The sequence below is a fragment of the Carlito syrichta genome, unplaced genomic scaffold (genome assembly GCF_000164805.1).
Source record: "Carlito syrichta isolate Samal-C Ts95f unplaced genomic scaffold, Tarsius_syrichta-2.0.1 Scaffold142964, whole genome shotgun sequence".
In the NCBI taxonomy this organism is placed as follows: Eukaryota; Metazoa; Chordata; class Mammalia; order Primates; family Tarsiidae; genus Carlito; species Carlito syrichta.
Window position 1 is genome coordinate 38002 of NW_007087060.1, and position 15209 is coordinate 53210.

Below are 15209 nucleotides of genomic sequence, written 5' to 3' on the forward strand. Positions count from 1 at the left end.
GAGGGAGGGAGGGGAAGGCAAGAGAAGGAAGGGAAGAAAGACAGACAGGAGAAATCTGTATCTTTGTGTTACCCACTCCATCATCCTAATCCCCACTATCAGTATCTGGGGGACTTGCGTAAATGAGACTGTTGGGACCCCAGTCCTTCCTACTGTCAGGACCCATGAAGTGTCTCACACAAGTGCCCTGAGACACTGACCTCTTAGCCTGAGGTCATTGTTAGCATCAAGGGGCTCTCCAGGTGCCCACTGCTGACAAGGGCAATGTCTGAGATCCATCACCCTGAAGAGACCACGTCCCACTAAGTGTCAGGAGCTTAGTACAATAGGAGTAAGGCATTCTGGCCTGTGTGACCCTGGAAACCAACAGATGAAAAGTAGATCAGCCTTCAGGGGGGCGAATGCCCTGCTCATTGATCCTCATCCCTAGCTTCTCCGGGAAAATGAGAACATGGTCTCAAATCTGGGCCCCATCCAGCTGTGTGGCATGTGTGTCTGTGAGTGAGTTACTACATTGGTGCTTTTCTAGAAGTTACCAGCAGACAGCCTATGCTCTGTGTTCTGTTTTCCTCTAAAACATTCACTATTTCGACAAGCCCGTGTCCTCAGAAGAGGACTAAGCGGTATGCAGTATGTTTTCATGATGTGTCTCTATCTTTAGCAATTCCTTTAGGAATATTTGGCACTTTTCATTTCTGCAAGTGGCCGTGCCCTGGAGGGAGGTGATCATGGAGTTGCAGGTTTGGGGGGTAGAATTTCAGCTGTTGTGTCTCTTGTGTATGAGAACTTCTGCCTGTTTATTCCTTGTGCCCTCCAGTTGTTTCGAGTTTCCTTACCTCTTTCTCTCTCATTAACCAAAACATCCAATGGAATATTTGCAGCGATCATTGTACCCATTCTCTGGTTAGAAGGAAGCTACTGGTTGTTTTCACTCTAGCAGGGTCAGGGCAGCAGGAAGCGAGTATCGGAGAATGTAGGATCCTCTGATCTCAGATGCTCTGTGGGGAAAGTGAGAACCTGTCTTTCCATATACCAGTGTGGGGTGCAGGGTGAAAATTCTCGCCCATGTCACAAGGCTGGAGGCAAAACTTGGCACTCTGTCCTCTGCCCTGCAGCCAGAGAAGTTTCTGGCCACTTCTATTCTAAGTAGAAACGGTCCAGGCATCATATAGTTGTCCAGCCCTGGAATTTGTATTACTAGACTTTGTGGGTTACAATGTGGGTACACATTATCAACTTCATTGTGCACCTAGTTTCTCATATCTAACATATCTTGATCATGATTCAATTATAACTAATGTACCTTGGTATTGTTCTAATGCCTACAAATGTCATTTCATATGGCTATGCCAATACTTATTTAGCCATTGTCACTAGTCTTATGTGACAATAAACAGGAGGTATTTTAACTTTTAACAAGCTTCTAGCATGTCTCTGATTTATGCCATTGTAGAATTGCTGGGTTGATAAATACACACATTCACAAACTAACACTTCACAGCCCCACTAGCTGAGGGCAGAGTCATTCATTTCCTAAACTGGATATTTTAAAATTATTTTTGCATTACTCAAGAGGCACAAATATAATGCTGTTATTTTTATTTGTTCCTCTTTGCTGATTAAAGATTCTCAACATTGCTGCCTATGTTGACAGATAATTGTATATATTTGTGAAAAAAGAATATGTTCATAGCCTTTATTTTTATGACATTTCTACTGGGTTGTTGGTATTTCATTTACCCATAATAGTTTATTTATCCATAATCTTTATGTAGTAATGAGCTGAGCCCGTTGTTGTCAGTTTTACAATTGTCCATCTCCATTCTATTAAGCTAAATCGAAGTTAACACCACTCCAATCAGCAGCTGCATATCTTCCTGGACATCCATTCCTGGCACACTTGAGTTTCCGAAGGTGCAAAAGACAGCAGGTCACAGCCAGAAACTGCCCACTGCGAAAATGAGCAGTCATTCACACCTACAGCTCTTGAAGCTTCCCAGCTCCATGCCTCGGAGCTGCCACAGCCCCGCTTCCGTCACGCTGACTCCCCCAGAATCAGGATAAACACTGTAATAAAAGGGGGCAAGGCGGTGGCTAGCAGTCTGTCCAGCAAAGGCATAGCAAACCAGGGCAGGAAAGAGACCTTGCTGCAATGGGAAACTAGAACTGGAGGCTTGCAGCTTCTCAGGGAAGAGAGGAGACAGTCGGGGGGAAGATCATTCAACACTATTCCCTCATTTTTTCCCTTTGCGTGTATCAGTATCTCACACATTATGCAGGTATCACGTTCATTGTTCATTTCCCTGCCCACCACACACTAAAACGCAAGTTCTCTAAGGACAAGGACTTGTATCTGTTTTGGTCAGTCCATATCCACAGTGCCTAAAACAGTGACTTAGGAGGGGATCTCTAAGCCTGTCTTCTATGAATGACTACAGCAGACATACACGTCCACACTATATCTGGAAGAATAGAGGAGAAAATGATGTTTACATCTGGGCAAAAGGACTGAGACAGTGGGGAGTGTGAATATTTTACTGACTTTGCACCACTGCTTGAAGTTTTCCTTTATGTGACAAGTCTTCCTGTATGTGTATCTTATCCAGTCCCCTCCTGTCCCTCCAAAACATAAAATAGTGCTACATCACTATCTTCTGCCTTGGAAAGCGAGTTGTAGAGAAATCTGATTCTACTGGGTTGCTTCAATGCGGAGGAGCCGAAGAAAAGTTTTGCTGAGTATCCCTCCGTCAGCACAGAATCCACGAGGAACCCCGCCTCCAGCCGCGCCCCCGGAACTGAGCTCCCATCGTCTCGGCCTCTGGGCCTGTCCATCCCGCCCCGCTCCCGCCTCTAATCCCGCCCATATCGCCGCCCCCGGAGCTGGTCGCCGCCCATTCAGCCCCGTCCCCAGAACAGTACTCCACTGCCGGCCCGCCGCCCCCAGACCCAGTGCCGCCTTCAGTCCGCCCCTGAAACTGGTTTCAGCCCACAGCCAGTCTCTGCGGACACACACACACGCGGAACACACACACACACGAGATGGCCCACAGCCCCGCCCATAGCCCCGCGCTTCGGACTGGCCCCGCCCCCCAGAGCCGACCCAGTCCCCGAGTTGTCCAAGGCCAGGACCTAACCTCACAGTCTAGCAAACTAGAACACCTCGGCCCGAAGTCGGGGTGCGCAGCCGCCTGTCCCGCCCCGCGACCCGCCGCGTCCGCCGCAGCAACCAGCCCCAAAGCCCCTACACGTCCCTCTCACTGGGGCGACCAGTCCGAGGCCGGAAGCGGACGTGCGGCGCGGCCGCCGAGACCGGAAGCGGAAGCGCGGGGCGGCGCCGTGGGCGGGGCTGCGCGCTGGGCTCTGGGGAGCGAGTCGCTCTGTCTCCGCGAGTCCGCCCTTGTGGCCCAGCGGCGGGGGCCGGACTCGGTGAGCGGCGGGCGGGGGCTCGGGTCTGAGTCCGGGGAGGGGCGTGCGCGGGCACCCCCCAGCCGCGGACCCTCGTCCCTCCCGGAAGCCGCGTTTCCGCCCCTGAGCTCCCGGGCTGTTCTTTTTGTTAGCTGCTCCCTCCCTGGCTGGGACCTCGCGCTGCCGCCTCCTCAGGCCCTGTCTCCCTCACCCTGGGCGACCCTGCGCCCATCTTAGCCACGTCTGGGGACATTTTGGGGGTCATAAGTTGTGGGGTGGGAGGGGCAACGTGACTGTCATCTTAGCGGGTGGAGACCAGGGACGCTGTTCGCTGTTAAACATCCTCCATCGCACAGGACGGTTCCCCACGAGAAGGACCAGGAGTGGCAGGTTGGGAAACCCTGCTCCAGGGCCTTAAGATCTCTGAAGTTCCGAATAAAGTATATAGCGTGCTTAAAATTCAGTTTAATCACTTACAAGGCCTCTAAGTGACAAGACGTTTTTAAAGCATCCGGAGTCACCCTAAAACCTGCAGCCATGAGTTGAGCAGGTCAAATACACACAGCTGTAAGCTGCTTTCTCTCATCCAGAGCAGATGGCCGGATAGGAATCAGGTAAATCACAGCTCACAGGCGGGGGGCCCTAATTACACGTTAGATCTGCAAGTACCAAAAAAAAAAGTGAATGGGGAGGTCTTTCCATCTAACTGCAACCAGCAGCTGAACCTATAAAAACCAACCCCTGTGCCTTTCTTTTTTTCAGATGGGAAAAGCATCCTGCAAGCTCAGGTTTGTGTTGAAACCAGCCTCAGAGTCCACCTGTCTCACTCATCCGTGGATTTCTGTGTGACCAGGTGAGTACCGTGTAGAACTTGGTAACGACTGAATTCCAGCAGTCTCCACTGTGTAGAAAAACTGCTAGTGGCTTTTCCCGTGCTCACGCAGGCTATAATCAAGGAACCACTAAGAGTAAGGGTATCTTAAGCAAGATGCAGGGGACAGATAATAAGATGGTTATGGTTATATGTGTGTAAATACATCAGTAAACACACATAAAACAAACACTTAAATAAGTATAAATGCATGTAACTGTAGGTAAATATAGATTTTCTTGCTTGTCAGAATGCTAAAAGTGTCTGGATTTTATATAAGTATAAATACATAACATACTTGTATATTTGTATAATACTATAAATGTTTCCTAGAGACTAGCAGTATTCTTCAGACCTACTCTATTTGACTTCTAAAGGCGTGTAAATCCTCCATAAAGCTTCAGAATACAGAGACGTTCGTAAAAAGATGATTTGAGCTACCTTATATTAGTAACAGAAATTTTAAAATTGAATTGCCAGCAACCAAATCTGTTTTGAGCAGTTAGAATTTTTTTTTTCTAATTACATTTAAAATCACTTGGAAAAATACTAAGTGAAAATTTGTAGATTGACAGGACACTAGTTTCCTTTAAAAAAGGTTGTCCTCTGTCGCTTGTCTCCCAATGGGAATTAAGTTTGTTTCTTAAAACTTCTCTGAAACAACATTATGGGGATTCATACTGCAGAATCATGTTATGTAATCTTATATTTAATTGTAGGGTTTTACTACTTTGGATGTGTTATGCCTTTTTCATTCTGGCTTCCCCATAACATTCTCAAGGGAATGTTTGCTTATCATGCAGTAGATACTCTTTGAGTGCACAGTTTATTGTGATCAACCTTCCCCATTTATTCAAGACCAAAAGATTTGCGAGGACACAGGACATTCAGTGTTTTTGTTTTGTTTTGTTTTGTTTTGTTTTTGAGGCAGGGTCTCTGTCGCCCAGGCTGGAGTGCGGTGGCACAATCACGGCTCACTACAGCCTCAAATTCCTGGGCTCAAGTGATCCTTTCACCTCAGCCTCCTGAGTAACTGGGACTACAGGTGTGTACCACCATGCCTGGCTAATTTTTTTATTTCTTTGTAGAGACAAAGGCAGGGTCTCTGTTGCCCAGGCTGGTCTCGAACTCCTGGGCTCAAGCAGTCCTCCTGCCTCAGCCTCCCAAAGTTCTGGGATTACAGGCATGAACCGTCATGCTTGGACTATTCAATGTTTAAACCAGGGCAGTCCTAGGGAAATAAGGTCATCTCCATGAGCCAGGCCCTGGGCCAGATGCACCCTGAAGAACCAAAACAGGCCTTGTCTCGCCTCCATGGAGTTTACATTCTAACAGGGAGGATGGATTTTAAACAACGCATGACAAGAGTGTTATGGGAGAACTTAGCATGAGAGGGAACAGAAAAGCCTTCTTGAGAAGGATATGTAGCTTGAGGGCCAAAGTTGGGGTCAGATTTAACTAGATGAAGGGCTGGACTGGAGTGAGGGCACAGGAGTATGTCCAAGAGAGTATGACATGCCAAGGTAACTGCGTAAGGAAAATCCCTGAAGCAAGAGAGCCTGGCATGCTCCCTGCACTGGGAAGGCAGGGGTGGCTGAAACAAGGCAAGAAAGGTGAAAGGAGCAACAGGCGGAACCAGACCAGGCTTTATTCAAGAAATGTGGCCAGGAGGGTGATGTGATTTGCACTTAGTGTAAGCATGTGGATGAAAATGGACTTCAGGGTGTAGAATCTGAAGGCTTTTAAGAGGCAAGTCAGGAAATATTAGGAAGACATGTAGGAGTTACATGAATGTTCCCCAGGCCTGGGTGATGGGTTGTAGACTCGAAAAGAATTTGAAAGGGATCTAGGAGTTTAGAACTGAGAGAAGGCATTGATGTTGGCATTCACATGTGCATTTGTCAGATAGCACAGACCACTCTGCAAAGCTGAGGCAGCCCTCTCAGCCAAGGCCGTGTGCCCGCCCTCACTCTGCTACTCACAGGGCATCCTAAAGGATACAGGCCTGGTCAGGCTCGGTGGCTCAGCCTGTAATCCCGCACTTTGGGAAGCCAAGGCGAGTGGATTACCTGAACCTGCGGGGTCGAGATCCACCCAGGCAACTTGGCGAGACTTCGTCTCTACAATTTAAAAAAAAAAATTAGCCGGTATGGTAGCGCGTGCCTATGTTTCTGGCTACTTGAAAGGCTGAAGTGGAAGGATCCCCAGAGCCCAGCAGGTCGAGGCTATGGTGGCTGGGAACATGGCCACTGCACTCCAGTCTGGGTAACAGAGTGAGACTCCAACCAAACAAAAAATACAGACCTGCGTTTGTCTAGAGTTGCCCTTTCTGGAATAGTAGCCACTAGCCACATGGTGACTTTCTGGTTAAACCAATGAAAGATACACACAAAACTCCCATTTTCTCAGTCACACTAGCCACATTTTTAGTGCCCAGTAGCCATGTGTGGCTGCTGTATTAGAGCAGAATTATAGGATATTTCTGTTGTTGTTGTTGCTGCTGCTGCTGCAAAGACAGAATCTCGCTATGTTGCTAGTCTCGAACTCCTGACCTCAAGTGATCCTAACACCTCGGCCTCCCAAGGTGCTGGGATTATAGGCATGAGCCACCATGCCCAGCCCTTAGGACATTTCTCTCATCCATGAAAGTTCTGGGCAACACTGGTGTAGAGTGGCCCATCTGCTGTGACCCTCTTCTAGCAGTGACATATCCAGGGCAGGACAGGAGTCACTGGATCTGTAAACTGATCAGAGACCTCTCCTGCTCTAATAGGAGATTTCAGCTGCCAGACAACCTTGAAGGGGAACTCAGGGCTTGAAAATATGCCAGGCGCCTTCTCTGCTTGCTTTCCTCTTGGAGCCCGGTGCACCCTCATGTCCCTCAGTTCAGTGACTGAAACTATTGCATGCCTAACTTCAAACTGGGTCTCTGGTGTGGGAAAAGGAAACATCTGGCACCTGTAGAGGGTAGGGAAGTTGTGCAGCAGTTGCCTGGGTCTGCTGAATTCACACTAAGGTCTCCCAATGTCTGATGTGAGCGGCAACATTAGTTGCCTGTTGCTGCTGTAACAAATTACCACAAATTCCGTGACTTAAAACAACACACATCTATTGTCTTGCAGTTCTGGAGGTCAGAAATCCTAAGTAAGTTGGCAGGACAGCATTCCTTCTAGAGGCTCTGGGGGAGGATCCACTGCCTACCTCTTCTGTCTCATAGAGTCTACCTGTATTCCTTGGCTGTGGCTCCGTCCTCCATCTTCCAAACCAGCAGGGCAGCATCTTCAAATCTCTCTACCTCTCATCTCCTCCCACTACACACACAGCCTCTGCTTTCATTGTCACATCTCCTCTAACTCCAACTCTCTTGCCTCCCTCCCTCCCTTTGCTAAGGACCCCTGTGATGACACTGGGCCTACCCATGTAGTCTGGGGTGGTCCCCCATCTCAAGATCCTTGACTTCATCACATCTACAGAATCCCTTTTGCCATGTAAGGGAACATATTCACAGATTCTGGGGATTTAAACATGGACACGTTTGGGGGGGGGGAGCGAGAAGTTATTCTCTCTCTGCCTCAGAGGCCCAGGAGTCAAATACTTGCTACAATTCTGCTTTCTCATATGTCTCAAGCTCTTACTGTCCAGTGCCCTCACCCCTGCCCACACATACCCTACACTTCTTCATCTTTTGGGTTCGTGGGGGTCACACATAGAAATCTCTAGAAGCTGGTTTTATAGAATTAAGTTTTATACTATAACTCCAGGAAAGGAGGCCTTCCCCTTATATAAAATGGAAACATTACAGTGATTTGTACCTTGATTTTCTTTTTTGCGTTAATTTGTTGGAGATGATGGTCTCTATCAATACCTAGAGATCTTTTCAGAGTTTTTTTCTGGCTACATATTTCTTCATCATGTAGATAGCCCACGGTTTATTCAGCCAGTCACCTACTGATGGTCATTGGTGTTCTTTTTAATTCTTTGCTATTATAAATAATGCCACAATGAATAAGCTCACATGTGACTTTCAGTATTTGTATGTCTTTGTGTCAGATCCCTAGAGGTGGGATTGATAGGGAAAGAGCAGACTTGCTTGCAGCTTTGCTTGACGTTGACAAATTTCCTTCCCTAGGAGTCACTCTCAGTTTATGAGAATGTCTTTCCACATGGCCGTGTCAATGAGGAGTGTGGGCCCTGTGTCTCTGTTGATGTGACAGGAAGTAGCAACCTGCATCTACTATTGTAAGTAAGAGCATCAGTGACCCCATCCAGGGTCTTGTCCTTGAGATGATAGTAGGAGAAATCAGAACATACCGAGTGAGGAAGGGAGGTAGTAAAAAGGTCTGGTGAGCATGGGCCAGGCTGGGCAGTAGCCAGAAAGACAACTGTGCTCTGAAGATACATTCATGATGCCGTGGAAGATGCTGGATCAGGCTCAGCTGGAGTGAGGAAGAGTCCAGGAGCGTGGGAGAGCTTGGAGAGAAAGGAGAGATGGGAGATCTTCAAGCACAGACAGCTCCTCAAAGGCAGGAGGGCGGACCCCAGGCCAGAGCTGCCGAGCAGGGCACTGCAGAAAGGGTAGCAACTCCTTGTCTGCAGCAGAAGGGATGGAGGAGAGCAGGGCGCTGATTGCAGTGTTGGCGACAAGACAGGAAGGTAGATTCCCTGTCGTGATTATTGCTCTGAGAAGTAGGATGCAGGATCATCTGCTGAGAGTGAGATGGTTCACTATCTGTTACTGCCTAAGAAACGTTAGTCACTTAAAACAATAATAGTCATTTATCACCTCTCATGATTTTTGTGGTTCAGGAATTGAGGAGCAGTGTGGCTGGAGGGTTCTGGTTCGGCACGTGCAGGAGGCTGTCAGCTGGGGCTGCATCTTTTAAAAGCTCAACTGGCACTCAAGGGCCACTCACATGGCTGTCAGGTCGGAACTGGCTACTGGAAGAAGGCCTCAGTTCCTCTCCACATAGGCCTCCCCACAAGGCTGCTTGAGTGTCTTCCCAGCATGGCAATCTGCTTCCCCTAGAGCAGCGTCCAGAAGACCAAGGCAGAAACTGCACTGCCTTCTGGGATCTGGCCTTGGAAGTTACCCATTGTCACCTCTGCCAGATCTGCCAGTCACACAGGTCAGCCCTTAACTTCATTGTGTGTCAGGAGTCTGCATAGGGTATGAGCATCAGGGGCTCAGATCTTCAGCACTGTTTAGAAAGCTGGTGACCACAGAGGGAAGAGGAGAGGGTGTGTGAGGCTTAAAGAGAGGACAGGAGGTTTGATGAGGCGGAAGCCACATTGACCCATAGGACCATCCTGCAGGGTCAGGGGCTCTTTTCACTTGTTATCGTGTTCTTCTAGAGGCAGCAGCATTGCTGCCTTGTGCAGCTGGTCTGCCCAAATGTCACCACAGGGCAGGCAGACGATTGGAGTCAGGCCTGACTGGCATTCTACTGGGCTGGCATGAAGGTGAGGGTAGGGATGAGGAAATTGACTGGCATCAGAGGCCGTGAAACCCTGAGCTGAATAAGTATGAGATGAAGTGACTGAGGAAGAGAAAGAAAGCAAGAGGGGGGTGGGCCAAGGCCTTTGTGTGGTCGGAGGACACATGTGATGAGAGAAAATGAGCTGATGTGGTGGAAGTTGAGGAAGGAGTTTGGGTTTAGGGCTGGGAATTTTGGAACTGTTGTTCTGGGTGGGGGTACAGCGCAGGTGATGACCAAGGCTGGGGAACCCGTAGAATGAGTGTTTGGGGGGGTCAGGGCGAAGGGCCCTGGAGCTGAGGGACCCTGAGACCCTGAGGCTCTCTGACGTCATCCAAGTGAGGCGGGCCTGGAGGTGGAAGGAATAATGGTTGTCAGGTGCAGGGTCCCCAGTGAATGAGGGGCTGTAGCTGGAACACATTTGGGACAGGAAGAATGTGCCGTGAGACTCCACAAAGCCAAGGTTCTCAAAGTGGGTGGAGCAGGGACATTTGGCCATAACACTGGGGACAGAGGAGATGAGTTTTGCCCTCATGTGGTCCTGAATTGTGGCCTGCTCACCAAAGTAAAGGCCTAGTGTGAAGGACAGAACGTGGTTGAAGGAGGGTGAGATGGACAGGCTGAGGAAGGCTCATCCTCAGCTGCCCAAAAGGAAGCGAAGCTGTGGGGACTTGGTGTTTTCACATTTCCTCCAGAGCGCCGTCCTGAGAGGCTGTGGGACTCAAGGGAGGGGCGTCCTGCTTCCCCTGCTGCCTGGCTGCTGGTGGACTCAGGATGGCGGCCATCGTCCTACCCCCCAGTGGTGGTGAGTCATGGGGTCCCAGCAGCCCTCAGAGTCCAGGCTTAGAAGGTTCCCACTCCACAGTGTGGAACCAGGGAGGGGGTTGGGCAGGGTAAGAAGCAGGAGTGGAGCCCCAGGGACCCAGAGGCCCCTGGTGTCTGATTGAGTGGCTCTGGGGTTTGGGTCGTAGGTGTTTGGGTGTCTGTGGTTGTGTCCCCTGTGACACATGTGCAGGAGGTTTTGAATTCTGCCATTCTTTCTATGAACATGGTGACAACACAGTGATGTCCTTGGAACTTCAGTTTTCCTATCTGTGAAATGAGAATAATCTCTCCCCCAAGTGCAGTGAGACCCTTGAGCCGTATTTTCTGGCATGGATGAAGCAGGCTGTGGCCTGGTTTCTTAGGAGAGCTGTGGGGGGTGTTTGTGTGAGGCTGTAGGTAGTGCTGCAGGGGTGGATGTGTGGGGACATGGTGGATCACAGGCAGGTGGGGAAGCCCCTAGATGTGTGTGTTGGACACAGAGCCTGCCTAAATTTCTAGAACTCATTTCTCTTCCTCCAGCTCGGTCTTCCCTGTACCCAGCCTCTCAGCAGAAAGCATGCACAGAGGAGGAAGGGCTAGTAAATGGGTTCCTGACAAGCTGGCTACAGGTGAGTCAGTATTCCTTCACCTGAAGTTGAACTTGTTATCTTCGGTCGCCTGGAGCCAACCCAGGTCCTGGGGCATCTCAGGATCTCAGGGCATGTGATGGAGGGTGAGGGCTGCCCAAAAATGTCAGTGTGCGTCAGCATTTCCTGCAGTTTCAAAGCTCCCTCTAGGGTCCCTAAGTACATCACATTTTCCTGAGATTTTTCAGACATGGCAGTGTCCTAAACCCACACAGTTTATGATGGCCGTGGGGGAATCATTCATTCATTTATATACGTATGTATCAGTATGGCTCTGATTTCTGCAACATCCCAGGCCCATGCCAACCCTGGGGACTGAGGAAATAAGATTGCAAGAACTCACAGTCTAACTGGAAAAAGACCACTGCCCTGTGTTTATGGTGCATTGAGCCTGGGGAGGGGCCTAAGAAGACAGGAGACAAGCCTTGAGGGCTGAGCCCAGAAGCCAGTGAGAGGAGCACTTAGAACCCTGCCCCACAGCTTATGCTCAGGTTCCCTGTTTTGGTTCTGTCCTCCGAAACCCTCTTCCTGTGCATGTTGGTGGAACAATCCTTGACTGAACCATGATGTTTGTGATGGTTTAGGGCCTGGTGACCTTTGAGGATGTGGCCGTGGAGTTCACCCAGGAGGAGTGGGTATTGCTGGACCCTTCTCAGAGAACGCTGTATAGGGACGTGATGCTGGAGAACTGCAGGAACCTGGCCTCACTGGGTAAGCCAATGCCACTTCTGAAGTCAAGTAATGACTCAGGTCGCAAGCCTTTCCCTCTTCCTTTATTGAGGTAGAATTCACATAACATAAAATTCACAATTTTAGCCATTTTAAAGCGTACAATTCAGTGGCGTTTAGTACATTCACAGTGTTGTGCAACCATCAACACTATCTAATTTCACAATATTTTCATCACCTGTAAAAAGAGCCCCAGGCCCATTAAGCAGCCAGTACCCATTACCGTCCCCATCTTCTTCCACTGATAACCACTAATCTACTTTCTGTATTTACGGATTCGCCTATCCAGAACACTCCATATAAATGGAATTACAAAATACATGGCCTTTTGTATCTGACTTCTTGCCTGTCACATGAGGTTTTAAAGTATTCGCTATATCGTAGCATGTATTTGTGTTTCATTCCTTTTTATGACTGAAGAATATTCCATTGTTTGGACATACTTGTTTATCCATTCATTGGCTGATAAACATTTGGGATAGTTCTGCTTTTGGGGTATTACGAATGACGCTGTTATGAATACTTGTGTACAAGTTTTTGTTTAAACACTTGCTTTCAGTTACCTTGGGTCTATACCTAGGAGTAGAATGCAAAGCCATGTGATACTTCTGCGTTTAGCTTTTTGAGAAACTGAGGAACTTTTCCACAGCAGCTGCACCATTTTAAGTCCCCATCAATTTTTAATCCTTTCTTTTTGCATCTCCCTAATGCCTAATGACATTGAGAAACTTTTAATGTACTTTTGGACTGTCTTTCTTTGGAAAAATATACATTCAAGTTCTTTGCCCAATTTTTAATTGGATTGTATGTTATCTTTTATAAAAGTTTGCCTTAGCCAGGCTCGGTGGCTCAGCCTATAATCCCCCACTTTGGGAGGCTGAGGTGAGTGGATTGCCTGAGCCTGCGGGTTCGAGACCTGCCTGGGCAACTTGGCGAGACCTCATCTCTACAATAAAATCAAAAAATTAGCCAGGCGTGGTAGCGCGCGCCTGTGCTTCCGGCTACTCAGAAGGCTGAGGCGGAAGGATCACCGGAGCCCAGCAGGTCGAGGCTGTGGTGGCCGGGAGTGGCCACTGCACTCCAGTCTGGGTGACAGAGTGAGACTCAACTCAAAAAAAAAAAAAAAAAATCAACTGGGCGTGGTAGCACACGCCTGTAGTTCCAGCTACTTGGAAGGCTGAGGCGGAAGGGTCGCCGGAGCGCAGCAGGTCAAGGCTGCGGTGGCGGGGAGCATGCCACTGCACTCCAGTCTAGGCGACTGAGTGAGACTCCAACTCAGGAAAAAAAAAAAGTTTGCTTTATATTCTGGGTACTAAATCCTTATACAAAATACAATTTGCAGATAATTTATCTGTTTTATGAGTATCTTTTCATCTTCTTGATGGTGCCTTTGATGCGTAAGTTTTAATTTTGATGAGGTTCAGTTTATCTGGGTTTTCTTTTTTTAGCTTGTTCTTTTGGTGTCATGACTAAGAAGCCACTGCTTCAGCCAAGGTCACAAAGATTCACCTCTATGTTTTCTTCCAAGAATTTTCTAGATTTAGCTCTTACAGTTAGGTGTTTGCTCCATTTTGAACTTATGTTGCATATGCTGTATAGAAAGGGTCAGCTTTATTCTTTTGCATGTGTATATCTAGTTGTCCCAGCATCTTTATAGAGACTGACTGTTCTTTTCCCATTGAATGGTCTTAACATCATTTCAGAAACAGAAAATTTTTTTATTATAGATACTTGAGTCAATTTATATACTCAGTTCTTTTCCATTGGTCTATATACCTTTCCTTGGGCCAGTACCACACTATCTTAATAATCATTGCAGTGTAGTAAGTCTGATGTCAGGAAATGTGAATCTTCCTGCTTTGTTCTTCTTTTTCACTGTTTTGTCTATTCAAGATCCCTTGCAATTCAAATCAGCTTGTTCATTTCTGGGGGGAAAAAAACCTATTGGAATTTTTATAGTGATTGCTTTTCTCTGTAAATCATTTTGAGTAGTATTGTCATTTTAACAATATTAAGTTTTCCAATATATACCCTTCTGTCACTCATTTTTTTATTTTACTCCATTGATGTTAAGGAATTTACTTTGTATTGTTTTCATTGTTTTTAATTTAGTGAGACTTTTTTTGTGGCCTAACATATAGTCTAACCTGAAAAATGTTACATGTGCATTTGAGATGAATATGTATTCTCTTTATATGTCTTTTAGGTCTGGCTAGTTTATAGTATTGTTTAAGTCCTCTGTTTCGTTACTGATCTAATTAGTTCTTCTGTCCAGTATTAAAAGTTGAATTTTAAAGTCTCAAACTATTATTGTAGAACTCTCTATTTTTTCCTCCAACTTTGTCACTTTTTAACATATGTTTTGAGGTTCTGGTGTTAGGTACAGATATCTTTATAAATGTTATATTTTCTTGATAAATTGATCATTTATATATAATATTTTTGTGTCTTGTAATAATTTTTATTGTATGAAATAGCTTTTTTGTCTTTTCACTATCAACATATTTGTGTCTTTAATGTAAATTAAGTCTCCTATAGGTAGCATATACAGATCCTCCTTGACTTTCAGTGGGGTTACATTCCAATAAACCCACTGTAAATCAAAAATATTGTGTTGAAAATCTATTTGATACACCTAACCTACCAAACATCATAGCTTAGTCTAGCCTAAACATGCTCAACACACTTGCATTAGCCCACAGTTAGGCAAAATCAACGCAAAGCCTATTCTACAATAAAATGTTGAGTATATCATTGAATTTATTGAATACTGTACTGAAAGTGAAAAACAGAATGGTTGTATGAATACTCAGAGTACAATTTCTGCTGAATGCATGTGGCCTTTTTACCCATCATGAAGTCTAAATGAACCATCGTAAGTTGAAGATTTAAAAATTCATTTTGCCAGGCTCTTTACATTGTTGAGTTTAATCCATTTTCATTTGATGAAATTACTGATAAGAAAATATCTATTCCTGCCTATTTACCATCTATTTGTCTGCTTCCTATATGTCATATTATTTTTGTTCCTCAGTTCTTTCATTATTGTTTGCTTTTGTGTCACATATTTTGTAGTGGGTCATTTTTATTCCTTTCTGTTTATTTTTATGTTTTTGAGTTATTTCCTTAGTAGTTGCCCTGGGGGGTTAATTAACATTTTAATTTATAACAATCTAGTTTGATTTATTAACCAATATAGTTTCAACAGTATATAAAAACTTTGCACCTATATAGCTGCATTCCCCCCACTAGCTATTTTGTCACAAATTATATCTTTAT

General features: G+C 46.5%; 1 protein-coding gene across 3 annotated transcripts in view; it reads left to right on the forward strand.

Moving 5' to 3' along the window:
• Nucleotides 1-3974: 3974 nt before the first annotated feature.
• ZNF558 (zinc finger protein 558) overlaps nt 3975-15209 on the forward strand; it is a 25493-nt gene continuing 14258 nt past the window's right edge. For 2 of the 3 annotated variants that reach the window (XR_002481476.1, XM_008050094.2), the window contains exons 1-3: nt 10455-10555; nt 11095-11183; nt 11786-11912. Coding sequence is in view for 1 of the 3 variants with exons in the window: in XM_008050094.2 (XP_008048285.1) it covers nt 10525-10555; nt 11095-11183; nt 11786-11912 (247 nt within the window). In the remaining 2 variants the exon portion in view is untranslated. Of the gene's footprint in view, nt 4020-4167; nt 4259-8405; nt 8516-10454; nt 10556-11094; nt 11184-11785; nt 11913-15209 lie in introns of those variants that run through there. The other variant, XR_002481477.1, reaches the window with a different exon arrangement.